Below are 27,500 nucleotides of genomic sequence, written 5' to 3' on the forward strand. Positions count from 1 at the left end.
GAAATTGACCATTTTTTTTTACCAGTTATGCTCTAAGTGTGTGTGTGTGTGTGTGTGTGTGTGTGTGCTCGAGCGCGCTCGCGAATCAGGACTTAAGTATTCATTTATTTCAAGAAGTGATCGTGTGAATGAGGGAAAGACACGTTAAAATCTTCCTACTTCTGTTATCCCTCGCTTCCCTTCCCTTCCCTTCCTTAACCTGTAGTTCCGTGAGTCGGCAAGGCGCTGCTTCACTTCATATCCGCAGTTCGAAACGGTTCACCCACAGTTCGCCTCCTCTAGAGTCTTTGTGTTGTGTTCATTGTCTCGCGTCAGTGTCTGAAGGCCGATTTACACGGAGCAATTCGCGGCTGGTTTTAGCCGGGAATGTGCAGCCGGGAGCGAAATGTAGCCGGGCGTGGCTGAATTGCTGCCCGAGCCGCGGGACCACTCTGTCGGTGTAGGTTCAGCCGCCTTTCCGAAATGAGCGGGAATTTTCCACGGTCAAATGAGCACAGCACATAACATCCACCTACCCATTCACTCACTCATCCACCCACGCATCCACACACCAATTCACCCACTCACTCATCTACCTAGCTATTCAATCACGCATCCACACACCAGTTCGTCCACCCACCTATCCTGCTACCTACTTACTCATCTATCTACCCAGTGTGTGTGTGTGTGTGTGTTGCCCTCTCTTTCATCGAAGAGATGGTGATCTATGTGTGTGTGTGTGTGTGTGTGTGTGCCTCGCTTCTCCAAGACAGGTCACCACCCCTCCACTTCCCCCGTCCCATCCCCCGATCTTGGGCCACCCCTCTCCTCCATACCTCTCCTTCCCTCTCCCCTGTCTGCGTGTGTGTGTGTGTGTGTGTGTGTGTGTGTGTGTCGCAATATTGCAATGTAACCGTACTCATAATCGAACCTAACCCTGCTGCTAGTCCCGTTCTTCCCTGCCACGCGCTTCTTCCGTTTAGTTTCCAGCAGATACAGCCTGAGATCTGGGGAGGATAGGGGAGGACTGTAGTGGGGCAATAAGGGATATATTCACCTATTTCCCCCTTCTACAGTGGAGACAAGAGAGAAGAAAGAGTCAAGGGGGTTTCAGTGCGCCATTCGGGAATAAAAATACAATCAGTTGGTGTCTCCTGTGATGTGTGGCTCAGTTTTTTGCTTATTTCTGAAATCCTCTCTCCTGGGAACATTCTCGTGGGGTGTTTGTGTGTATGGGGTGTACGCAAGGGCGTTCTACAGTGGGAGGGAAATTTAAGGGGTGTCCCTGTGTGTCTGGGATGTTACCGGGGTGCTGCTGCTGGGTGTTGTGGTGTTTGGGTGTAGTTTCAGGGGTGATGCATTTACTGGGGTGCTGCTACTGGGTGTTGTGGTGTTTGGGTGTAGTTTCAGGGGTGATGCATTTACTGGGGTGCTGTTGTTGGGTGTTGTGGTGTTTGGGTGTAGTTTCAGGGGTGATGCATTTACTGGCATGTTTCCCTGAGGTGTTAAGGGACGGTGTGTTTCTGAGGTGTTGTTCCTGGGCCGCTAAGTTACCGGGGAGGTGTTCCTGGGGTGCTAAACTGTACGAGGTCACTACTGGGGGAAGCAGAGGGAAGAGAGAAGTGGTGGTGGTGGTGGTGGTGGTGGTGGAGGTGGTCTCATGAAATATAATAGTTTCCCTTGCTGATCTAAAATAACAAGGCTCTTATGAATTTTGTAATAGGGTTACTTTGATATAAATGTTTGTTGTTTTTATTTGCAGTTTGGCGTTGGTGGTGGTGACAAATTGTGTTTGCTTCTTTATATTTAGAGATTTTATATATATATATATATATATATATATATATATATATATATATATATATATATATATATATATATATATATATATATATATATATATATATATATATATATTTTTTTTTTTTTTTTTTTTTTTTTTTTGAGTCAAGCGTGTGTGTGTGTGTGTGTGTGTGTGTGTAGCACTGATGGGAAGAACCATTATCGTTCCAGATCAACTATTTTGTAAACTGTTTTAATCAGATATGTGCTGCCAGAAGCTAAAAATAAGAGAATAACAGATTTCCCAACCTAGTGAAAATAAACTTTGGTTATTTCCACCATAAGTTTCCCAGTGCTAAACAACGAAGAGAAAAGATCACAAATATTTGAAACCCAATTTTCTTGTATGGAATTGAATATGAAGGGTGAGTGAGTGAGTGAGTGAGTGTGAGGGTGGGATGTTCCCAGGAAGTAAGACCTCGAATTTGACTGATTGATTGATTGAACCAAAATTGAACTTGTGAACCCAAAACAACTATTGAAAATGATACTCTATATTTGTGTTCATATTTTATTTATGAAAACATCCAGTTAAGCATTATAATTACCAAAGGAAATGTAATAGCAGAATTCCCGGAAAAAAAATGTTGATTATTTCCACCACAACCTTATAATCCCCAAAATAACAAGAAAAGATAACCAATATTTTTTACTTTTATATATATATATATATATATATATATATATATATATATATATATATATATATATATATATATATATATATATATATATATATATATATATATATATATATATATATATATATATATATATATATGAACTAAAGCAGTTGATCATGATAACAAGCAAGAAGAGTGAGGTAGCAGTGTTGAGTGGTCGCCGCCCAGCTGGCGGGTGTAAACAATAACAATGTCCGGGAGAGAATATCTGTTTTTGCGAGCCAGACACGTCAAGTACTTCAGGAGGTGCCTTCAGGTGCTGCCCTTCACCTCTGTGACCTATGACACGAGCAGGTGGGTCATGAGGTGTGCGATGGGGAGTGTGTGGGGAGAGGAAGAGTCAGACATGTGCTTCTCTTCCTGTCCCTCTCCTCTCCCTGCTGTCACTTCCTAGTCCTTTGGTCGTGTGGATACTGGTGAGTGAAAGGGTGGGAGTAAAGGCCACATATTTGCTCCTCTCCCTCTCCCTCTCTTCTCCCCTCCCAACTGTCATTGTGAGTCTAGTGGTGAGAGTAGAGGGCAGACAGTACTCGTGAGGCGTCTGGGTCCCGCCTGGCTAAGTCCTGTGCCGGGATGAGCTGCCAGTTATGCAGCAGTATTGCCACATAGGGCGAGCGAGGCATCCTGGCACCACAGGATATGTTGTGATGGGCAGCAAATATGTACACAGGGGAACAATGAACACCAACCCAGCGTGACAACATTGCATCAGAAATGCATACCCGGCAACTCACACCAGCGGCCCGCGGGACCCAGCCAGGCAGGACACACATTCTCCACGACAAATTTATAAATCTAGGCAAAATATGATCCTTTTTATAAATCAATATCAATACAGTGAAGGTGCTAGCAGTGAAATTAGTTAACAGAATTATCTAAACCTAACCTAGCTTAACCTAACCTAACCCTCGGATGGAAACACTAATGTTATTTGAATATTATCCTGGATACGTATTACTGTAATCATTTCCCACAGAATGGCTGTGCTTTACTTTGCCCTCTCTGGGTTGGACCTGCTGGACGGCCTGTCAGAGCTGGATAAAGAGGAGAGGCAACATATAATCAACTGGATTTACTCCCTTCAGATACTTCCAGGGAACGACAGAGGTATTGGTCATTCTGTATCATCTGTGTGAACCTTACCTTTCCCTTTAGTTGATTTGTTATTCAGAAGTGTTACCTTAAAACTGCACTCCATTACTTCTCACTGTCTGGGTCTTGTGCATTTGTTCTCTCCTTTTCTCTTATTAACCAAAATGTATTGCTCTCTTTGTTTCCTCAGTATGTTAATTTTCAAACAGATATGCCTTTGTGTATGATTTTGGTAACTTATTTTTACTGGCCTAATTTTCATTGTGTGACTCATATTTGAGATGATCTTGAGGCAAAGCCAGTTACTTGTGTAGTTCAGTATTGCAAAGTCTGATATTCATATGCATCTTTTTATTGAATTAACATCACTCCCCATAGATATAAAGTGCTTTACAGTAACTCACCGATTTAACCGATTGAGGTTTACAGCACTTTTGGGTTTAACGGATTGAATAAGGAAAGTTAGTTTGAGGGTAATTGCATCGTTACTCTATTCATTCATTATCAGTCTCCATAGATTGAAAGTGTTGTATTAACTCACTGTCTTCATTCTGAGATAGTGTGGATATTTTTTCCTGGCACTTTTGTCACAGATGAGCAGGCATGTGCTGGCTTCAGGGGCGGCACAACCTTAGCCAGCTGTCGGGGTGAGAGTTCCTGTGATACCGTGTCCCAGCTGGACTGTGGCCACATCACCATGACCTACACCGCTCTGGCCTCCCTCATTATCCTGGGTGATGACCTCAGTCGGGTGGAGAGGCCAGCAGTGATGGCCCACGTGGCTGCCCTCCAGTGCCCAGATGGAAGGTCAGTGCCACACTCTGACCTTCTGTGCTCTTTGGGGAGGTTACTTATGAAGGTCACGGTTCTTTACTTGCTTTTCCTTTCCTCTTGTGAAAATGTAAGTGGAGGTGCACGAATTATACAAGGATTGGCTGTGTAGGCCCAGTGGCTCCTTGCAGCTTCCCTTATATTCTAATGTTCTTTTGTATAACCTATAAGGAAGCATAAAGTTGTCAAACAAAAATTTTTTTAGGGTTATTTTTTGCCTTTGAAAAGAACAGCATGATCTGATGTCCATGTTGCATTTCAGTTTCTTCTCAACACGAGGTGGCAGCGAGAATGACATGCGGTTCATGTACTGTGCTGCTGCGATTTGCTACATCCTGCAAGACTTCTCAGCCATCAACACCACCAGTGCCACCAAGTACATTCTCAACAGTATGGTGAGTGCCAGCCTGTTTCATTGTAATACTTCTCATTATTACAGAAACAAGAGAATGATGCAGCACATTTCTCTGTTCCAAATACAAAATTTACTGAGGAGGTGATATTGACTGGTTCTTTGTTAATGGTCAGAGTGGGATCATGTCTGCTAATGGTCACAGAGAGGGATCATGTCTGTGCAATCTGAAGTGGATAAGGAACTCTAGTGTTGCAATTAGTCTGCCACTCTTGCCAGCAGCTGTAGAAGCCCCTTGGCTCCCGTCATTGGTACACGCTGTAATTCATTTCACCAGTACAGGATGGAGATTTTGACAGGCTGCCTTTCATGCCATCAGTCACATTTGCACAAGTTAGGATCTCTTGACAACATTATTAGAACATGTGTGAATGATTCCTTACTGGAGTAATTACATCTTTTTAGCCTCACAGTTCCCTCAGCCTTACCAGCACCAAGTCTTGGTTCCAACTAGAGCCAGAGGCTGCCTCAGGTAGGTCACTCGACACAAGGTGTGTTGCAGTGCAGTGCAGTGGCTTGTATGTCGAGCATTGTGTAACTGTTGTAATTACTAGGCATAGGGTACACAGTGAGGCAGTACTGTGAATATTAGGCAGTATATGGTAAAGGAACTCAAGTGGTGCAACAGTAAGGTCATTTATTCAGTTGATTTGTACTGTACCTCCTTAAAATGTTAGTTAAGTGATGTTGAAAATTTGGCTCATCTTGCTAGAAAGTATGAAGTTTTAGCTACAACAGGACTGCATTTTCATCCTGCCCTCTCCCTTCTATAGTGATACTGCTAAGCCAGCTCCTTGAACATGACCATTCAAATTACACCATAGTTCTACTCCTGTCAGCAGTGTATTGGTTGCTAATAGAGTGCTTTCTACACATTAAAATTTTTATGAGGTATGCTTAGTTTAGCTTTTGAATCTCCATCCTCTTAAATAGGAAACCCATCCTTAAGAATTGGTGCCTCATACTCGATGACTCATATTTCCCTTTACCACCTGTGTGTTAGACCAGTAGCAGCTCTCCACCTCACAGTTCTGCAGTGTTGGGGGAGCTGTGGGTGGTGATTGACCGAGTGATCCTTGGTTAATTGGTCTGGATAATTAGTAAACATCATGACAACTCTTTCATATTAATTTTTATCCACTTCTCACAGCCATGTTTAATAGTTGATTTTCATCTGCAGAGTTATGAGGGTGCTATGGGCCAAGGCACTCACCTGGAGGCACACGGGGGCAGCAGCTACTGTGCCATCGCCACACTTCATCTCCTGGGCAAGCTGGATTCCTCTCTCTCAAGAACTCAGGTTAAACATACTCGGATTTTTTTCACAAACTAATGAGATCAAGAAAATTTATGTGAAATCAAACGGGTGTTGTTGGGCATGCCCACAGTTCACATCGGTGCTTTCTACCACTTTCTCTCTCTCTCTCTCTCTCTCTCTCTCTCTCTCTCTCTCTCTCTCTCTCTCTCTCTCTCTCTCTCTCTCAGACCCACAGGATGTCCCCCACAGTATGTTTACAAACCACAGTCAATCACCATAGCCTCTCACACATATAGCAAACTCTCTCAAGCATCTTAACCCCAAATTTTCCTGTGTTGGCAGCGGGAGCGGTTGGTGCGGTGGCTGGTGGAGAGGCAGAGTGGAGGCGGCCTACAGGGAAGACCAAATAAACCTCCAGATACCTGCTATGCCTTCTGGATTGGTGCCACCCTACAGGTCAGACATTCCTGCATCTTGTATGGAGTCCAATACCATCATATAATCTAATTAGGTGTGTTGAGAGGGATTAAAGACCACCATCTTGCTAAACAGGATGGTTACTGATCCAAAGAATATTAGCATTTCTTTTTCTTGTAGATACTTGGAGCATTGGATTATCTGGATACAGCTGCCTTGAGACAGTTTGTTCTGTCTACTCAAGATCCCATAACAGGAGGACTGGCCAAGTACCCAAACTCAAACCCTGATGGTCTTCACACCTACCTTGGCATCAGTGGACTCTCTCTCCTAAGAAAAGACAACCTGAAGCCTGTGGATCCTGCACTGAACATTAGCCAGCAAGCACTCTCTCATCTCCATCAGCTACATAAAAACATTTCCAAGAATTCTACTGTGCCCTGTTGATGAATGTCTCTGCTGTAATTGATCGCCTCCCTCTCGTCTGCTTCTTGTCTCGCCTGTCTCTTGTACAACTATAGCCTGTCCATGCACACATTAATTGAATTAGCTGCATTGCCCCAGCAGGACTTGTGCACTCTAGGCATTTCCTGCTGCTCTCCTTATCTGTCAGATGCCTTGCATCACAAAGCTTGGTGCTGCAAATACAAGTTCATGTGTAGTCAGGGAAGTGATGGTAATGCCAGCCAGTGCCACTAGTTTTGTTCAGGTTGCTATGGGTTTGACAGTCCATGTTCCGTTGTTCCCTCTGTAACAGACTGCTGGGTGTGCTGAGATTGTCAGACCTCCCACAAATTTTTGTCATTGTTTATTGACTAGTGTATAAATAAGAAACTAACCTTCTTACTTTACATTAAATTCTGTATTAAAAAGCTGTCCTGCAGCATGAACATATTGTGTAGCATGACTGAAAACATCACTACACAGGCTCTGATCCATGGCTATCTTCCACCTCACTGAAAGCTGACACCACAGACATATTATAGTGAATCTACATGGTTACTTTAATCTATTATTAATCCATAATGACTGACTGTATGTCAGTGTATGTCACTGTGGTGGAAGGTAACCAGGGGTGAAAGCCTACAGAGTGACATCACAGTATGGTTGTGGAGGCCAGCTCTTCAATACCAGATTTATCATGAGGAGGAAAGTGTCATAATTATTCACTTTTGTCACTAAAAAATGATGACAAAAACTAGGAGGCCTAAAACATGAGACCAGTACAGCAGTTTTGTTAATATTCCTCACATACAAGGGAACACAGCCTCTGAGAATAATAATAGTAGCTGAATGCAGGCCTGCAAGCAGCCAGTCAAATGATAACTTACAAATCCTGCTTGGTTTGTGCAGCTTGCTCAAATTGGGTCCGTCTATAAAAGAGGTATAGTTTACATTGACAGGGCATTGTTTGAACTCAAAGATTTAACAATAAGCTAGACAAATGTTATATATAAAATATACAACACATCCCTATAATCCTGAAATGTTGTTTGTAAATATTCATTAAAAGATGCATATATTACATGAAGTGAATTGTGTGTTTTGAATACCTTATCACTAATAGATTTTGGAAAGTGCACAAAAGAGACTGAGACCGCCAGCTTAAAGGCCCAACAGCACAACTAAAGTGAAGGTACATCACATACATTAAGTGCTTCCCAAAAGCTGCATCACTACAACCTTTGTTCCTTAAAAGTTACTGTGGGTAACCAAACACTACAAGATTCGTTTCATTATTTATTTCACACCTTCACACCATTCTGAGACTGTAAACACAATGAAGCAGTACATTCATTCTCTATTAACAAAGGTTACTCATATGAATCCCATTACACCACCACCACAACCTCCTCCCTTACAGACGGCAAGTACTGCTCTACTCTTCCCTTACTGAAACCATTAAGTATTACTACCACCACCCACCTCTTCCCTTCCTGACACTCCAGTACTGCTACTCCCATGCTGATCCCATTGGCAGTTATCACCTTACCTTCAAGCAATACCACCCTATCCTAACTCATAATAGTTCTTACTCCACACAAACTGAAGTCACTGCTACACACTGTGACAAACATTCTGCTTCCTGCACTTGCACTGTGGTAGGAAGACTACACCAACAACCTGGACATTTAGATAAACTGAAGAACGGCCACTCAGCAGCTTGGAACATCTCCCATCCAGTGTAACAAGTCCATGTGAACAAAGGAAGCAAAATGTTTCTCACAGTTCATCACAGACTACAATAAAAAAAAAATGAAGCTGAGGGTGAATTTAAAACTTGAAGGTGCTGCACCTCCACACTGACTAAAAAATAAAAGTACTCGATGTTGCAAAATTAAAAGCTTTCCCATCCCATAAATGCCATCATGAATGAACAAACAAAAGGAGAAAAAGTTAAAGTAATGAATGATAATTCATTACTTTAACTTTTATTTGTTTTAACCTATTTCATTCCACAATTTCTCCTTTTGTTTGTTCATTCATGATAGCATTTATGGGATAGGAAAGCTTTTAGATTAGATTGGCTATTGTCCTTCATCACACAAATCAACTTTAAAAGATTCATCATTCTGTCCCCCCTCCACTCCACTACACAACACTCACTCTCTAAACTTTGAATCCCAAACAGTAATTCTGAATCTCAACCTTACACAAACCCTAGTCAACACGAGGCACTACCTACTGAGTGTCCACCACAGCACCTACCTGTTGACGCTTCTCAAGCATCCTGTCCTGATGGACAGAGGCTTGGCGGACTGGCAAAATAAGACTATCTCACAGGTCCTCCTCCATCCCTCCAGCAGAAGAACAGCAAACTCCACACTCCTCCACTTTCCAGGCCATTGCTCCAGCCTGACTCACCTGCTGTCTTCTCCCTCTCACCTGAAATAACAAGAGGATGTCAATAAAGCAAACTCAGAGAACAGTTCTTCCTATTGCCAGCGGTGTTGAATATTGGCATGACGGTAAGAGATCTAATGTCTGATAAACTACATGTGGTCTAAATGTAAAAGCTTGGCTATTTATTTCTCAGGTGAAACATCAATTCCACACTCTACTGAATTCTTCCAAGATCAATTTTGCTTCACAGAACTCTTAAGGAAGTAATCCACACCCAAAAGGCTTCAAGCACAACACTTGAGGGCGTGTTCATATTGGGAGACTTACAGCACAACACAGATTATCGGAGTTGAACTGACCCTGCCTTGAGGAATGGGGGGATGTGGACCAAAATGTCTATTCAGGTTATCACAATTATGTCTGTTCATCTCATCACACCAAACAACTACATCTGAGAACAGAAATCTAGGAAAATATTTCTTTCTTTCTGTTTTGAGAGAGGGGAGAAGGAGTTCAAACACAAAGAGAGAATCCAGCAAACACTGAACTCAATGACTACCCCCAAAATAGGACGACAATATTGATGATAGCTTCAAACGCTCATCCATCAATGGTGTAAACAATCCATGCTATGCAGAAACAGCAAGTAAACTGTGAAGAAAAAAAGTGCATGCAACCATGACAAAAACAACAGGTGTGTGTGTGTGTGTGTGTGTGTGTGTGTGTAAGTGCCTAACTGTATACATGTGAGCAATGTACCGTGTTACTGCACCAACTACTGGGAGCTTGAACCAGACTGTCTCCATTGCAGGGCCAATGTTAGTGTGACATGAAAGAGACAGAAAGGAAGAGAGACAATATATGCGTGCGTGTGTGTCGGTTTCCAAATTACAACCACCTCAAGCAGCCTCGGGAAGTACTGTTGGAGCCACAAGCCTGGAAATGTTAACTGTTGGCTGGAATACAGTTAGTGGGTTCAGTTCATTTTCACTGTGCTCTGGAAACTGATAATCTATACTGTGCTGTAACAGTTCTGGGCCTACACACGTGCATAATCCGGGAGTGGAAGCAAGTTCAACATTTTAGGTCAAATTCTGACATTCTAAGACAATTTTTCATTTCCATCAGTGTGCCCTGCAGTAATGAAAGCCAAAGATCTACCAGGCACAGAACACCCAGCCTGAAATGCTTCAGACCAAGGGCATCATGTGCCAACACTGCACACTTCTGCCAGAATGCTTCCCCAAGAACACCAAACAATGTTATTGATGTGGTAATTTCGACTAAAGCTAAGAACTGCCGGCCAAGAGGTATAACTATGTAAATGCAATCACCAAGCCAAGTCTAATGAAATTACAATATTGAAAAGAGTCATGCCAATAAAAGTATATCTAAGCTGCCAGACAATGATGGTAACAAGGACACATCACCTTCACATTCAAGACACCAGCCACACACCCTGCACCACGCACTCCACAAAGCAGCCCCCAACACCACACAAGCCTCGCACTGAGATAGTTCAACAAGTGATGTACATAATACACTACCGACACATCCACAAGAAGTAACATTGCAAAGAAAAGCTCTCTCACTCTCTCCAACAAAATATTGGCCTAGCTTTTTTGGAAGACACACACCTTAAACTATATACAGCACTGCACCATTCACTCACCCCCCCTCCCCCCAAGCCAGTAGAGCTTCCTCTCATCCTTCCTCACACGTCTCAACGTCATGCAGCTCGAGAGACAACAGCCACACTCCACTCAACTCCACAAACAAATCAAAGGCATCCTTCCTCTGAACATATCCAATCTAACTGCAAATGGTCTCTCATTCTTGAATTCATCCTGACAAACTTAATTAGGTCTGATATTGCAGTATTTGGAACCAATCAAGAAAAATTACCTTAAACACTTGCCTAAAATCAAGAGTATATCTGCAGCAGTGACACAGAGAGTGTTGTTAATCAAAGAAGAGACTGTTTGTCTTCTTCCTACCTGCTAGATGCTATAGACAGGCAGACAATTTGTCCTACACACTATCAAGTTAGGTATACCATCTCTAGTGTCCCTGAAACAAACCAGGGAAGTGTTCTACACCCCAACACAAGCACCACGGTGACTCCCAGCATGTGGCTCACTCCCCACTATACACTACCTGTAACACTAAATACACATACATGAATAAATGCAAGAATGCCGTGAGCCAATCACTTCCAGTACAAGTGTCCCATCAGAAGGTGAGCCTGCTAGTGACACCACCCAGCACACAGAACACCTCCTAGTCAAGACATCCACTCCACGAGGGCTGAGCTCCACTCTCCCCAACAGACATGACCAAAGCTACAAAACATGGCAGGGCTTACCAGTGGATGTCCAACGCGTGCGAAGGAGAGACAACACCCGACACCCTCCTGGAGGACCTGGGGAGCCTCTCAGCACTGTGGCCGCACCTCCCAACACAGAGACCACCACGGAGGCCACAAAGCCTCTCTCCCCATCAATGTGTTTCATATTCCATCACACACCAACACTGATGCTCTCTAAGTGCATGGCGACTGTAAGGCTGCACAGCTTCAGAAGACAAAAAGCCGCCACAAAGATCATTCCTTCCCCAAAATGTACTTCTTTTCCCAAACCATTAGTCAACACCCAAGAAAAAAGTAAACCCAACATTAAGGCTTAAAAATAGTTATCACCTGCTTGACATAGTATGCATTAAACCACAGAGATGTTACAGTAAAACAACAGTCAAGTTCAGTGTTAATCCACTGCAAGTGTTCTGGAGTCCCAAAGTCGTCTCAGAGGCTACAGACACAAGCACAATGTCGTAATGAAGCAGTGTTACAATTTCTTACATGTATGTACACCCACTAAGGTCCTGTCAGATGCCTCTCCCAGCCACTGTTACACCAGCCTGTGTCCTCAACAACAAACAGGCTGCCGTTGACCAAAGACTATAAAGAAAAAGCAAGAAGATCAGATGCCACAGTTTGTCCAGACTTAGCCAAAAGCTTAACTATGATTCCTCTAAATCAAATAAAAAAAAAATAAAAAAAAAAGAAAAAGAAAAGACCATACACACACCACTTCCCTGTTAGGCCCATACATGGCACACAGTAATGGAAAGAATGGCAGAGTGAGGTGTGCAGGATACTTGAGAGTAGCCACATCAAACCACTACCAATGTAACTCCACCTCATTGAAGCAGAGGCCAAACTGTTTAATCTTGCAATGACACCCTCCCCTTGATTCTCTCCACAGCCCCATGCCCAGACCATGAGCCTAACAATGAAGGCTGTGTGCTGCCGGGATGGGCCGAGGGACTGGCAGGACCCTTTCTGTGGGTGGAGATACACCACAACTCTTAAGTGAAAGGATAAACTTTATTCAGAACTCCGAAATCAGCAAAACTTCTCATCCATTACAAATTGACAGAACACCTGTGGAACATCCGAAAACAATGCATCACCAGCCTCCTCCTCCCCTGGTCGTGACATACGGCACAGTGCATCACCAATCCTCGGTACACCAATAACTTGCTCTTAGTCTAAGAACTCATCAGAGAAGACATCAACCATCCATATTTTCTCATTTATAAAAATAATAAAAAACTTTGATATTTCCCTCAGAACACTGCCCATGTGCAAGCATGCACACACATACACACAAAAATAGAAAATATTCACTTGAGCAAATAAATGGGCTTACAATAGTAAACACTGGTTGACGAAACATTAGTATTCAATTGTACATCTTTTGAAATTCAAAGTTCAAGACCAAACTGACAGAAAACTGGCTCAGAAAACATTAATATTATATTGTACATCTTTTGTACTGTTTATGCTTCACACTGACTAAAAACTGTGTCTACAATGTAACCCTGACCAAACTTTTCCTGCACTAACCAGACTAGTGAGTCTCAAGGAAGGAAAACGGCAGAGCATCTCAAAATACCACCACCACCACCACCACCACCACGACACACAGGACGAGCCACCCCACCATTCACGCCATGTCAATACAGGTTTACAATATTAGTTTGTAAATGACAATCCTTTCACAAGAGGACCACAGCAGAGCACACCCATGACTGTCATTGCACCACACACAGCCACGTCACAGGCCACCACACACCACACCCCCACCACACACAGTCACCACTACTCAAAAAAGGATCACACTTGAAACCTTAGAAAAATTTTGATAATATTACTTAAAGCAAATATGAAAATTCAATTTCCAGGAGTAACAGTGATGTTTCAATAGGAAAAATTGAGAAAAGCAACAAACATTGATTCTACTCAGAAGAAAAATTAAAAATAACAAGAAAAACTCAAATTAATAAATTAACCAACTGAACACAAGACTTCTGAATGTCCCAAAGTACTCATTCCCTGAGACCACCACCACACCACAACGAGGCAAGCTGCAAACTGGCCAGTCCATTCACTTGCTCTCTCAGCGACGCAACAGTCGGGCTCACGGGGCACCCAACAAAAGCTAGAAGCACTGCACAAATATATGGCACAGTCAATGGTAGGAATTCAAGGCTGGCAACTTTATACAACTCCCAATTTGTAATTTACACTGATTAATAGCTGGCCTGACAGCACATTAAATTTTCAAGTACCAATGATCATTACACAATCCACTACTTCTATCTAAACCAGACATGAATGAACCATAAACGAATTTCCACAGATTTTATCCCCACACAACAGCCACACCACCCTGGCAGCTCCAAGCATCATAATTTAACGAATTACCAACCCTGAAGCCTCCACCACTGTATCCAAGCACACCAACACAACACCCAGTGAGGTGAGACGTGATGTCTTCCCTCAACTCCCTTCAAGGGGGACCTCGGCCAGCCTAGAAGACAGATCATGAAGCACACTGATCTAAACAATAGTTCACAACATGTCATTGCAATCTCTAACACCAGCCATAGATTTTACCACAACCCTAAGATGCACCACAACCACAACAACCCTCCATCAAGTCACCCACCACAGCTCTGTGTCCTCCTGAACTCAGCTGTGGACTAAATGGCATTAAGAAACCTATTTTTACTCCTTGGATGACCTGCAATGCAATGCATGTCAGGTTAGGTTCCCTCCACACCCAGGCTATTAGTGACACACCCCAGACTGCCAATCATTGTAGTCAGCAACACAAAGCTTCACAACATGACCAATTCCATCCCTGCAGAGAGGCGAGGAAGCTTCTCGTTACCAAGAAGGCAAATTCACAGAGCATGACTACATAAAACACACACAAGCCTTTAACACCAATGGTTAAATGCAAAAGTCTAGAGGACAACAAGAAAAAACACCAGCAAAGGCCCACAGCCCATTTATTTGTGAAGTACATCTTATCTATAACAGGTACAGTTATCCAGTTATGCTATTCCACCTTCAATTGTACGCAACTGAGCACGTGATCAACATGTAATGAAACTGCTAATAGTAAGTATTGAAGATACATCCTCACAATGGGCCAAAGATTAGCAACTAGTGGGCTAAACTTGGTTCAATGGATTCAAGAAGTAAAAAGAAAGACAAAAACTTATCAGAATGCAGAAGAAATGACACTCATATTTTTCTATCTAATCTACATACATCAGTACCTACTTCAATACCAAAAATACTATCAAGAGCAATGGTCAAATTCCACAATGGGGCAGATGCAGCAATGATCCGACAGCCACCGACACAAACACATCTTCAAAAACACTGACACTCAGTTCAAATTTTCGACCACCAGAGATTTCAAGTTGAAACTGTGTCCTCAATGCCGCCAACAATCCTCAACACACAAGAAGGCAGGCAGTCTTCAGTGACGAAACAGCCTTGCAAGATTGGAAAAACAGGACAAACTGAATCCTCGTAAACCAGTCAAAAAACGAGACTGCCACCAAGATGAAAGTTTCTCCCCTGCAAGCAGCCTTTACCTTGATTTTGAAGTCTTGTGGGTGAGGCCAGGCCAGCCTGGTGCACGGGAGGGCCCTCTCCATTTCACCTTGTTGACGTGGTCTTTGTCACCCGCCCTACAACAGGACCACATCCAGAATTCTTCCATCCAGACGCTGGCGATCCAACATTTCTAAAGGGCAGGTGATTAAGGAACAACACCAATGCAACACTGTCATGCACCACCACACACTCAGTCTGAAGGATGCTACTAAAAACATTTACAGTTTTCTCAAGCAATAACAAAAAATAAAGTCAATAACAAGAGAAGAATCAGCATAAACATACTTACCACTGCCTACCACAGCATTAACTAAATACAAGAGATATATATATACAAGTATATATTTATATATATATAAAAGGATACCGACTGCTCTTCTGGCATCAGATTCAGTCTGGAACCGAACTGTTCCAGTTCCTTTGGAGCGAATTTCAGCAAACCTGATCTCCCCAAACTCTCGGCACAGGTCACGCAAGGACTGCCACGTGTAGTCCAGGGGGAGCTGTGCCAAATACAACCATTAGTGACAAATACAAGGAATACAAGGAACAGTTTGCATTATACTGACCACTCCCAACACAAACACCAAGTCACCACAGGATGCCGCACCACCTCCTCCCTGCACACTCACATGGCTCAGCTGGATGATGTTCCTGTAACCGGAGTAGGAGCTGGAGCTGTTGTTTGTGCCGCTGGCGTGGTTGTACTCCCTGGAGAGGCTTGATGACCCATAGGAGCTGTAGCCGCCGCCGCCGCCACCGCCGCCGCTGCTGCCCAGGCTGCCCCGGGACAGGCTGGAGCCCACCAGGCCGCCGCCTCCGGCCAGCCCAGCACCCACACCGGTCAGGTTGGACACCATGCTGCTGGAGGTGCCCATGCCCCCCATGATGGAGGATCCCATCCCGTTGCCCATGGTGTTCATCCCGGCGCCCATGTTGCCCATGCCAGTGCCCATGTTCCCCAGACTGCTGAGACCAGTGCCCATGTTACCCAAGTTCCCCATGCCGGTGCCAAGGTTGGCCATCCCTGTCCCCATGCCAGTTGTGCCTCCCATACCCATCATACCCATGTTTTGATTGCCCATTGTACCCATGTTTGAGGTCATGGATCCCATGCCTGGCAGTGAGGCAGACACCCCTGTGGCAACAGCATTGGGCAGACCTGGAACCAAATGAACACAGTGGTTAGTTCAGTGCAAACACACGCAGCTCCTTGTGGCTCTCTCATCTCTCTCAGTGTGTGACAACTTGCTGGGCTGCACATCAGGCCACCTGGCAGTGGCCTAATGGCAGCACTGCAGCACCAACAACAGATTACCTACAATTAATTCATAGCACAAGAAGACTCAACAAAATTTTGCTCTATCCATCCAAGATACAGATTCAGCCTGATAAGCAGTGACACCCCCACCATCACCACCACCACCTATCTACATGGATCACAAATGGATTGCAACTTATTCCCTCAACTGACTAAAGCAACCTGCAGCAATAGAGGAACCCATGTGGTTGCCTTACCTCCATTGATACTTGGATTAAAGGAGGGAACATTATCTGCAAGAAGAAAGTAAGCATAATGTCATCCAACATTGTATGACAACAACTGGGTGGAGACATTATTCAAAGATCTTTCCTGAGCTCAAATTCTTGCTATCATACAAATATAATAAATAGAAGACAGCGTCTCACATCACACTCGGATTTACAACACTTCAGGCAAAACAAAACCTTGGCTAAACCTAACAAGACAGCCTTCACAACTTTTCTCAAGACTTGCCTCATACAACACCTACTTCCAAACCTTCCTGTGTCCCACAAACACACACACACACACACACACACACACACACACACACACACAATAAAAACATTGACCTGTACCCAATATGTCCGACCAATGCTATGATTGATTTTCCTCACTGCTGCATTTCTTTCATCTCAATTCTGTCATCTTCAACTTGTTCTCTAGTAACCTTGTACAAAATATAGGTAGATGTCACTACCAGCACCATAAGAGAACCAATTTTTTATTATTATTCATTGCAGGAAGCCATGCATGTTGCTGCTTTTGAGATGAATATTAAACTGACTCAAGAAAAGATTATAAACTAATAAAAAATACAAAAACCTGAGTCTTACTGGTAACAGGAAGTACTATGCTGACACACAGTGAAAGGTCTAAATATTGCTAATGAAATTTCCAAAAACACACAGTTTTATCACATCCTGGACAAATAAGATTTAGTTCCAGTTCTCTTCCCTTTCTAGGATATAAAAAAAATAAATAAATAAAAAAAAAATACAGAACATCCCTAATTCAGCAGTTCAAATAACTTCAAATAAGCATTTGATGCACTTCTTTACTCAAAATCAAATCAGACACAGTACTTTGAAGAGCCAAGGTTATATCCAAGGTTTTGTCACAAGTTTAGCCAAGATTCCATTATGACAACCTCAAAGAACAGCATGAGAGAGAAAGCAAGACCTAAAACCAGAGCAAGGAAAAAGGAAAAATACCATAACATACACATAAGAGCACGAGAGAAAAGCAAAAACCTAAAAAGGGAAAGAAAACCTCCATAACAATATCACTGGACAGCAGAGGAAGGAAAGCAATACCTAAAGTAAGGAAAAACACTCAACAGACATCATGAAGAGAGAAAACAAAACCTAAAATAAAAGAGAAACAACTGACAACCTCCACAGACAATACAAAGGAGAAACAAAACCTAACAGCACGGAAAAAAGTTGCACTTACTGGCAGAGACATAAAACAAAGCAAACACAACTGACAACCCCTACAAACAACAAAGAAAAAATAATTGACAATTTCCAAACGTGAGAGAACAAGACATAATTTTGGAGAGAAAAAAAAAAAAAAAAAAAAAACACACATTCACACTTACTCGCAACATCTGTGAGAGCAGTGCCATTGACCCCAAGACCCATGCCGAGACTCTTGAGGCCCGGTGGCAGCTTGGTGGCCGTTGACTCTTGCTTCTCTGTGACGCGGTCCATCCTCACACTGATTTTACGGTCATAGTATGTCTGGTTGTGGAACATGGAGATGGCCTGAACTGCCTCCACTGGGTGTTCAAACTCTGCCAGTGGAAAAATGCAATTTATTGTTGTTACAGATTTCTTTATCCTCTTCTCTACTTTTTCTTCATGCATTTCTTACACCAGGTTAGCTTTTCCAATAGAGCACCAAGGTGGTAATGCAGCAAGAGGCATCTACTCACCAACAACTCCAAAGCCTCGACTCTTCCCATCCTGGTCTTTGCTGATCTCCACAGTGACAACCTTGCCGGCAATCTTGAATACATCCTTCAGCATCTTGTCATCCACCTTGTAATCCAACTGCAAGTGGAATACATGAGAGTACGAGGACAGATACAGTAATCTGATCTATTTACTGAACTACAAGTGGAGAAACAAGTAAAGTACAAGGAAACACAAGTAAAGGTGTGAAAGATTAAGTGAACTAACTACAGGTAGAAAAACTAGTAGTACAGTAGTTTTGGGGGATAACAGAGGTGCCACAGAAAAGTCAAGGAATTTTGGATCTGGTAAAATAATAAGTAATGAGTAAAGACTTGTACACTCACATTAGCTACGAACACCTTGTTGACTAGAGGTCCAGTGATGCCGAGTGACTCCAGGAACACTGTGGACAGGCCATATGTGTTGCCAAACTTGTTGACAGACATGCTGGGAGGTCCCCCAATATCAGCGCCCCGGGCAAAGTCTCTGCTGCGCATGTCGGACTTCATCATGCGGCGGTCTCTGTCTGAGTCGAAGTCCTGGCGAGATGGCCCACCCTGCGAGCCAGTCAGGAATGAGTCACAGCTGACTTGATGCAAGTCAAGGCGAGCAACAATCACGCCACCAATACTCTTGCACACGTCAAATCTATCCACAATTTCACGGCACATGTAGCATTTTAGAGGTAAATCAGGCTGTCAGTTCAGGGTCATCACAACACCTTAAAAAACTGAGGAGGAAGAGATGATGATGATGATGATGATGATGATGATGATGATGATGATGATGATGATGATGATGGTGGTGGTGAAAGTGATGATGCTGTGAAGATGCAAGAGGACATTGTGGCAGTGATAGTGGTTATGATGATAGTGATGGTGGTAATGAAGGTGGTGGTGGTGGAGGTGGTAGAGCCACTCTTCAAACTCAAGATCCAAATAAAAAAAACACTTACAAGTAACAGCAAGGCTCTACATCATTAAATAAACAGCACCGTAATTGAAACTTTCATACGGGGGGAAACCGAGCTGTCAGATCAGAGGCATGCAAATACCTGTCAAAAACAAACACAGCCTATCACTGACGTTAGGTTTGCTCAGACCTGACCAACAGAAGACTGAAGCTACACACCAAACTCTATTCTGCACGTCTACGTTTAAGACTGACTGTTGCAACACCCACAGTACTCTCTCTTACCATTCTATTCCCCATGCGGATCTGTGACAAGTAGGCAAGTGGGAGATCATCTGCTTTCTGGAGTGGGAAAGAGACGGGGAAACATTAAACATGTGCTGGGCGGGTGCAGAGGACTACTGGCTAGTGATATTAACTGTTTCGTAAGGTACAGGGAAGTGGCAACAACCCCACCACCCACCACCACTTGAGCAGTGCTGCAATGTGCCCTCAGATGATGGGGTGACAAGCTGTGAATGCCAGGCGCAGCTCAAGCTTTACTCTACACCCGTGCCCCGCACCTGTCTCCTGCCTACCACCCTACAGCAGCTAGTCAAGCCATGAGTGTGGAAGATGAAGCAAAATATGAAAAAAGATGTAAAGTAATCATCATGGCAGTTTAAACAATGAGATGGGAGTTGTTAGGCAGTAAATAACATAAGAGAAATGTTATAATGATGAACGAAGGACTGTGATGCATACATAACAAAAAACCGGCCCTTTAAAAATGTGTAAAAATATGTTTATAAAACAATAAAAAACAGGGACATCCAAAAATTCCCATGCATAAAGAAAATAATGAACAGAAATGCTCAAAAACTGACCAAACAAACCAAAACATCCCAAACACAAAGACAGAGAAAAAAATGCACAGTACAAAACCAAACAAGCCGAGCTACAGGAATGACCAAGAGGGGCTCGTTAGGCTGCACCTCACTCACTACACCCTTGGCTACACCCACAGCTTCATATCGTCACCATCATCAGCCTACACAAGTCCCATGCAGGACCAGGCTTCCTAAAATGGTCAGGGCAGGGGGTGGGGGATAAATTATGACAGACACTATACCCTCGTGGCTTAGGGACTCTTTGTGGGGACGGAACAAAGGGCAAACAGCTTAAAAAAACTGGATGTTTAAATCTACTTAGTATTTTGTCCCATTATCCAAAGAGCATGGCAAAAAACTATTTCCAGCTATAATTAAAAGATAGACAAATGGCTTGGGAACTTTTGTGAGGACAGGATCAAGGGAAAACAGCTTAAAGTAACTGGACATTTAAATCTACTTCATATTTTGTCCCAATACCCACAGAATACAACACAAAACTCTCTCCAATCATAAAGACCAACCACATTCCCCAGTACTTTAAAGCCAAGCCTAACTGTGCCATAATATACAGTGCTTCAGACACAGTCCCTCCTACCATGATCATAAGACACCCACACAGTTCACAGTGCTTCAGACAAAATCCTCTCCCCACAATGATTACAAGACACCCAGATACCAACAACGTTTCAAACATGACCCTCTCCTACCATGATCACAAGACACCCAGACACCCCACAGGGCTTCACAAGTTACCCTCTCCTAGCGTGATCATAAACATTTCAGCACCTCACAGCCCAGCCAAGCCTCGGTGTTCACGTGTCCACTCACCTCCTTCACCACCAGCTTGCGGCCCTTGAGTTCAAACCTGTGCATGGTCTTGACAGCCTTGGCCACCAGATCCATGCTCTCAAACTCAATCACAGCACACCCTCGCGGTCTGTTGTTCTCGTCATTGAACATTTCTACGTATGCCACCTCTCCCACTGAAACACGAGGAGAGAACACAAGTAACATTATACATCACACTCAATATTTCGGTGCCAATGGTCAGATACTTCTATAAGGGTCCAGTGTAAGTATTTGTGGTGTTTTAAGGGTGTTTTCATGGTTCTGGTTGTAGTTTAGTAGGTCAAGGTGGGAGTGGTTGTTTTTTCAAGTGTTTTTGTGATTCTTGTGATGGTTTAATGGGCTCCTGTGAAAGTTGCTGGTGTTTTAATGATTCTTGTGATGGTTCAATGGGCTTCAGAGGAAGTTGTTAGTGTTTTCAAGTGTTTTCCTGACTCTAATGACAGTTGTATAAGCTCCAGTAACACACTAAACATGGGAAGTCACTCAAGGTAAAACACAAACCAAACACTTTGCCAGTTATGCCAAATCACCAGGACCGGAGCAAATCCCGGCCAACCATGACATAACATCCGGCTGTTAATAAGACCAAGTGAACCACCGACACCATCACACAACACAGGCAGCATTACTCACCCTCCTTCCTGAACAAGTCCTTCAAATCCTGCCACTTGTACTCATAGGGAATATTGGAGACGTAGATCCGCGTGTCTTCCGAGCCTCGTCTCCCACCACCCCTGCAACATCGAGCCTTGTTAATCCTCCTCTTAGGCACTCCACACCCACAATGCCACACTCGTCTCAGACAGTACGAATATCTCAAAAATCAGGAGTCATTGAGTTAGTTATCATCATGAAGTCACCTCTTGTATTTGTTAAGGATTTTGATATGAATGCTACTACTATTAATACTATTTCATGTCACCGCTGTCCTGCTCATAACTAAACATTCCCATCTGCATTGCGTCGTTATATGCAGTCACCTTCTTGTATTTGCAGCTTATGATGTTAATATTTATTCATTACACTCTAAAGTATAAAAAAAATAAAAAAATATATTATTATTTCATGTTACCATTGTATTCCCTCTACCCAAGATTCCCAGTAAATCATGGAGTCATCTTGCATCAGTGCCCAAGAGTTTTGTAAGCTAAGGATAATTTAATTGCCCTGAAATATATAGTAAGGGGTCCAGCAGGGTCCAGCAGGGTCAGCCACCACCTCTGTACCTTGAGCGGTCCATGCGGCGGCCACGGTCCATTCGGCGGCCACGGTCCCGGTCCCCATCGTGGTCGTTGCCACCCTCCCTGTCCCGGCTGTCCTCGTCAATCGGAGAGCGCGACCTGCAGGGCATCATACAAATGTGCTGTTAGGTTAGGTTAGGAGGACAATCTAACTTTTAACATATCTCTCCATTCATTACACTTACACTTAGATTTTAGAAAGACCAAATTAAAATAAGTCACTGGGAATATTAATTAGTAAGATGTGGAAAAATGTGTCTTGTCTGTAGAGAGAGAGAGAGAGAGAGAGAGAGAGAGAGAGAGAGAGAGAGAGAGAGAGAGAGAGAGAGAGAGGAAGTGTATCTGTATCTATCTATCTGCTTATTGATAACCCAAAACAAAAAGAAAAACCCCACTTAACTTTTTTTTTTAGTACCAACCTTACCTATGAATGAACTTTAGGCTAAGACAAGACATGAACTGAATAAAGCTTAACAAAACTACTTGAAAGATTATTATTATTCAGTGCATAGCCATTACTCGCCCACGTTACAACCTCTCACAGCTATTCCTCCCCTTGAGCGTGTTAACCACCAGCTAACTAAACCAAAAATTGTCCCCGAGGTTATAACAAGACATGGACACAACAAACCTTCGGAAAACCAGTTAACAAATGCATAGTTACTCACTGCACTGCCATGACTCACCCTCATTACAATCTACTCAGTATTTGTCCTGGAAAAAAGTTGAAAACCCAGCAAACTAAACCAAATTTCGTCACCCAAGTTAAAACGCAAGGCATGGAATTAATAAAACCTTCACAAAACCAGCTAACATATGTATAACTAATCACTGCACTGCTATTATCCACCCACATCATAATCTACTAGTTATTCATCCCTTTCAATTACACAGAAGCAAAACACCTGCGTGAATATTTACCCTCACCAATCTCCCTGACTAGCCTCCATACCCTCCTATTTATCCCTTAATCCACACACCCAGTCCTGTATTTGATCATCTCAGGGTAATCTTGAATGCCTCACCTCTCCCTCTTGACACTAGAGTAGTCAGATCCCTCGGCCATGTCCATGATGTTAGGCGATAAAGATATATAACTCTGCTTCCTCCTGTTGATGCTGAGTGGTCGGCCTCCGCTTGACGCCGCTTACGTCACCAATCCCTTCCCGCATCTCGACCCCCTCACTGACCGCGACTTCTATTTAATTTACCACCTTTCCTGCTCATTCTGCGACTTCTGATGAGGAGAATTTGGAGATTATTTACTTCTTGTTACTTTTACTGGTTTTTGTTTGGGTAATTCAAGGGAAAATGTGAGAAATCATGAAAAAAAAAATAACTTCCCGCTGTGGGGTCTGAAAGTTTCGCCTCTTGCCTCTCATCCTCCTCACTGACCTGGACTTCTGCTTAATTCACCGCCTTTCCTGCTGATTTTGCAACTTCTGATGTGGGAGGAAGGGGAGGGGAAACTGCATTTGAGTCTACGGAACACATCCCAGAGACCAATCACAATTAATAAGTACTTTTAGCAATGATCATATTGAGTAAAATGAAGTTATTATGTGAGATACATATGTATAGTGTTTGCAGGAATGTAGATGTTTATTTTGTTTTGAAATGTATTCCAGACAATAATTACCATAGAAATATAAAAAAAAATAAAATTTTCAGTGTGCTGTATTCACAAGGATATTATACTGTACAGTATAATATTATGCGAGTGTGTATTTCGTACGTGTACTGCAGACATACAGAACCTGTCACAGACAATATGTCAGTGTACAATTTCAAGAAAGGGGACATCCACTTCCTGTCAACTCTTACTTTCTCCATTTCAAGCCACACTATTAATGTAGCTGCTGCACCACCAGAAGGAACTGAACAAGAGAAGCATTTATGCAAAGAAACTCACCTCAAGAAAGAAGAGGAAGATGTAGGGAATTGACAGAGATGATAGTCACAGTGCAGGAGGTCATTAACATCTGCAAAGTGGGAGTAGTGATACACAAATCTTTAACAGCTCGTATCTCAAAATGATCTTGGCTACATATTCAAACTTCAACGCCTCCCAAGGTTATTAACCGATTTTATTTTATTTTTTTCTTGGAAAGAAAAATTTATAATGCAAAGAACTGTGGATGAGAAAACAATGTGTGTGATAAAAAAAAAAATGTGTGAAGAAAGAAAAAAATATACTTTTCTTACGTATTTTGAACAATTTGACGAAAATTTTATAATGCCTGAAGGAAAATGTCAGTCCACAGAGTTGTTTAGTATATGTCAGAGAAGCAAATGTTAAAAGGAAAAATTTGTAATGAAAAACATGAAAATTTAGTTCAAGTTTCTTTCACAGCTCATATATATATATATATATATATATATATATATATATATATATATATATATATATATATATATATATATATATACAGAGAGAGAGAGAGAGAGAGAGAGAGAGAGAGAGAGAGAGAGAGAGAGAGAGAGAGAGAGAGAGAGAGAGAGAGAGAGAGAGAGAGAGAGACTTGGGGATAAGTGACCCAGATATGACAGCTTAGCTTGCCTTCAGTGCACAACCTTAAAAACGCCCTTAAAAACTCGTGTAACTTCAACTATTGAGTCTTTTGAATATAGTGAAGGTGTGGCGCAGTGTTTCAGAATATGGCCTTATATCGCAATGATTATAACACTTCGCCATACTCAGTGAACTCCTTTACTTATGATATTTCTGAGTTCATACCGTACGTGTTTTGACTTCGTTCCCTTGACAGCAAATGTGTGTGTGTGTGTGTATGTGTGTGTGTGTGTGTGTGTGTATGTCGCCCATATAGCAAGCCCCATCTCTCTTCATGCACGCTACGCCCTCACAAACTTCCATTCCCTCCTCCCGTCCTAGCCTCTCTTCAGACACCTTGAGCTCTCCCAACTTTCACATTCGCTTCCCCTGTGGCTCTCCCAGACTCACTCCCACTCCCCCTCTCCCGTCCTCCACCCGCCTCTTTTCAGATAACGGGTGAGGAGTAACTGATAAGAGCACCACAGTAACATAACGCAAGGAATTTGTATTTAGTATTGCAAATATCACGTACTGTTCTCTTAATATAATGTGTTTTGTTAATATACCAATCTCTCTCTCTCTCTCTCTCTCTCTAGACTGGGAAACAAAATGAAGACTATAGTGATGGTCGTGGTGGTGGTGGTGGTGGTGGTGACAGATGCAGCCAGTAACAGTTGGCAGAATAACACAGAGAGGAGCATTGTCTACGTGAAGGGGTTCCCTGCAGCGGGTGGTGACTTGATCATAGCGCCAGACACAAGTGTGGCCCCAGAGGACGCCTTTGCCATCTTTAACACCACGCGTCGCTGTGAGTTGGTTGGGGAGAGTGTTAGTGATAGAGGGCCATACTCTGCAACACTTCTGTCCGCACCTCTGCTGCTTTCCAAAGGCTCTCGTTGAAGTGATACAGGATTTTAAGGGTGATTTTACGGTTCTAGTGACATATTAACAAGATTTCTACATTATTAACAGGAGAAACAGTCTTGAGAACCCGGCTAATCATCTCCGTGGCCTTTGAAAATAGTAGTAGTGAGAGAGCAAAGCGTTTCAGAATACAGGTGTCAGTCAGTCAGGTAGTCGGTCGGTCAGAGGGTTGTGGGGATCAGTCAGTCTTCTTTTTCATTTTCTCCTATCATTATCACCACTACACTTCAGAATTAAACACTTAAACACCATGTCTGTAAATTATTTATGCCCAGACCCTCTTGAATTCCGTTATTGTGACATCCTCAGATCGTCTTTTCCTTCTCCTGCTTCCTTCTACAGGTGCTTGTCGCGTGGCCTGCTTCTCCATCGCGGCATGTCAAATGGTGGCGGCGGTGAGCAGGGAAGATACCGGTAAGGAGTGGATAGAGTGTCGTCTCATCGCCGTACGCTACCTCAGTACCATGCCCCACCTTCAGGATGACCGTGCTGCTGTCCTCTTTCTTTGGCCAAGTATGTATTTCCTTCCTTCCTTCCTTCTGATGTGGTGAGCAGTGGTATGAAGTCCTCCCCTTAGTCGATTACTCATTATAGCGCCGATGTCTGCCTCCTTGACACGAATTGAAGCTTCTTGAAATTATTACCAAAATCATGTGAGCACTCTTGGAAACTCCTGTAACTTCCATTGGAACACCTTAAACTATTCCTTGAACCATGAAAACAGACTTGAAAGCCCCAGTGACTTCCAGCAGACCAAGTTAAAACTGTCATAGAAACACCCTTAAAAACTCTGATAAACTGTCACTAGGACCATGAAAACACCTTTGGAAACACTCAAGACCCTGTTAAACTGTCATTAAGACCATGAAAACACCTTTGGAAACACTCAAGACCCTGTTAAACTGTCACTAGGACATGAAAACACCCTTGAAAACTCGAGTAACATCCCCAGAACCTTCTAAAAGCAAGCACAGTTGAGATAAGACACCCAACATCTGAGAAGGGGATCCCTGTGTAACGCAAGGCTCCTCTGTCACTCAGCTACCTTTCCGCATTTCCACCGCTACGAGGTTCTGAACGACCGTCTGCTGTACCTGGTGATGGAGGGGACGGCAAGATTCACAACTGCCAAAAGAATCTGTGAGTGCATCCCTGGTCATCGCCTCCCTATGCTCAAGACGCAGGAACAATACGAAGCCTTCAACGACCTTACGAGCACCATTGGTAAATTTTGGTCCCTGGTATTACTTTTTCTTTCTTATGTAAGAGGGTCACTGGCCAAAGGTAACAAAAAAAAAATGGAAAAAAAAGCCCACTAGAGTCAGTCCCAAGAGCAGATCGAAAAAGATGTCCAAATTTTGAGGATAACTGCCTTGAAACCTGGTTCTTGAAAGAGTTCATTTCATAGGATGGAGGGAATACAGAAGCAGGCAGGGAGTTCCAGAGTGTACCAGAAAAAAGAGATGAATGACTGAGAATACTGGTTAACTCTTGCATTACAGAAGTGGACAGAAAAGGGGTAAAAGCAGAAATTCTTGTGCAGCCAGAC

At 43.0% G+C, this 27,500-nt stretch overlaps 3 protein-coding genes across 8 annotated transcripts in view; 2 read left to right on the forward strand and 1 right to left on the reverse strand.

Annotated features, from left to right (window-relative positions):
* Nucleotides 1–8,050, forward strand: part of LOC135089882 (geranylgeranyl transferase type-1 subunit beta-like) — a 20,220-nt gene extending 12,170 nt beyond the window's left edge. For 2 of the 3 annotated variants that reach the window (XM_063986072.1, XM_063986071.1), the window contains exons 2-7: nucleotides 3,481–3,611; nucleotides 4,190–4,403; nucleotides 4,690–4,822; nucleotides 6,020–6,139; nucleotides 6,440–6,553; nucleotides 6,695–8,050. In XM_063986072.1, coding sequence (XP_063842142.1) covers nucleotides 3,482–3,611; nucleotides 4,190–4,403; nucleotides 4,690–4,822; nucleotides 6,020–6,139; nucleotides 6,440–6,553; nucleotides 6,695–6,961 — 978 coding nt within the window. In that variant the 5' untranslated portion in view covers nucleotide 3,481 and the 3' untranslated portion in view covers nucleotides 6,962–8,050. Of the gene's footprint in view, nucleotides 1–2,619; nucleotides 2,799–3,480; nucleotides 3,612–4,189; nucleotides 4,404–4,689; nucleotides 4,823–6,019; nucleotides 6,140–6,439; nucleotides 6,554–6,694 lie in introns of those variants that run through there. The other variant, XM_063986070.1, reaches the window with a different exon arrangement.
* A 191-nt stretch (nucleotides 8,051–8,241) lies between these two features.
* LOC135089881 (myelin expression factor 2-like) lies at nucleotides 8,242–23,656 on the reverse strand. Of its 3 annotated transcripts, XR_010261668.1 has the most exons (12): nucleotides 23,499–23,656; nucleotides 22,459–22,572; nucleotides 21,866–21,966; nucleotides 21,212–21,366; nucleotides 19,797–19,853; nucleotides 18,944–19,156; nucleotides 18,578–18,695; nucleotides 18,242–18,436; nucleotides 15,968–16,497; nucleotides 15,703–15,838; nucleotides 15,314–15,465; nucleotides 8,242–9,400 (listed from the first exon to the last, which is right to left on the reverse strand). XR_010261668.1 is itself a non-coding variant. In XM_063986068.1 (11 exons), the coding sequence occupies exons 1-11, from the start codon at nucleotides 23,543–23,545 to the stop codon at nucleotides 15,410–15,412; spliced, it is 1,722 nt and encodes a 573-aa protein (XP_063842138.1). In that variant the 5' UTR covers nucleotides 23,546–23,656; the 3' UTR covers nucleotides 14,700–15,409. The 3 variants fall into 3 exon arrangements, 2 of the variants coding, with proteins under 2 accessions (XP_063842138.1, XP_063842139.1); XM_063986068.1 differs by lacking the exon at nucleotides 8,242–9,400 and having other exon boundaries at nucleotides 14,700–15,465; XM_063986069.1 differs by lacking the exons at nucleotides 8,242–9,400; nucleotides 19,797–19,853 and having other exon boundaries at nucleotides 14,700–15,465.
* Nucleotides 23,657–24,206: 550 nt separating this feature from the next.
* Nucleotides 24,207–27,500, forward strand: part of LOC135089502 (uncharacterized) — a 5,010-nt gene continuing 1,716 nt past the window's right edge. Inside the window, exons 1-4 of one of the 2 annotated variants that reach the window (XM_063985077.1) lie at nucleotides 24,207–24,546; nucleotides 25,624–25,835; nucleotides 26,294–26,464; nucleotides 26,993–27,281. In XM_063985077.1, the coding sequence (XP_063841147.1) occupies nucleotides 25,637–25,835; nucleotides 26,294–26,464; nucleotides 26,993–27,270 (648 nt within the window). In that variant the 5' untranslated portion in view covers nucleotides 24,207–24,546; nucleotides 25,624–25,636 and the 3' untranslated portion in view covers nucleotides 27,271–27,281. Of the gene's footprint in view, nucleotides 24,547–25,623; nucleotides 25,836–26,293; nucleotides 26,465–26,992; nucleotides 27,282–27,500 lie in introns of those variants that run through there. The other variant, XM_063985078.1, reaches the window with a different exon arrangement.

This window comes from Scylla paramamosain, chromosome 33 (genome assembly GCF_035594125.1).
Source record: "Scylla paramamosain isolate STU-SP2022 chromosome 33, ASM3559412v1, whole genome shotgun sequence".
NCBI classification, from domain to species: Eukaryota; Metazoa; Arthropoda; class Malacostraca; order Decapoda; family Portunidae; genus Scylla; species Scylla paramamosain.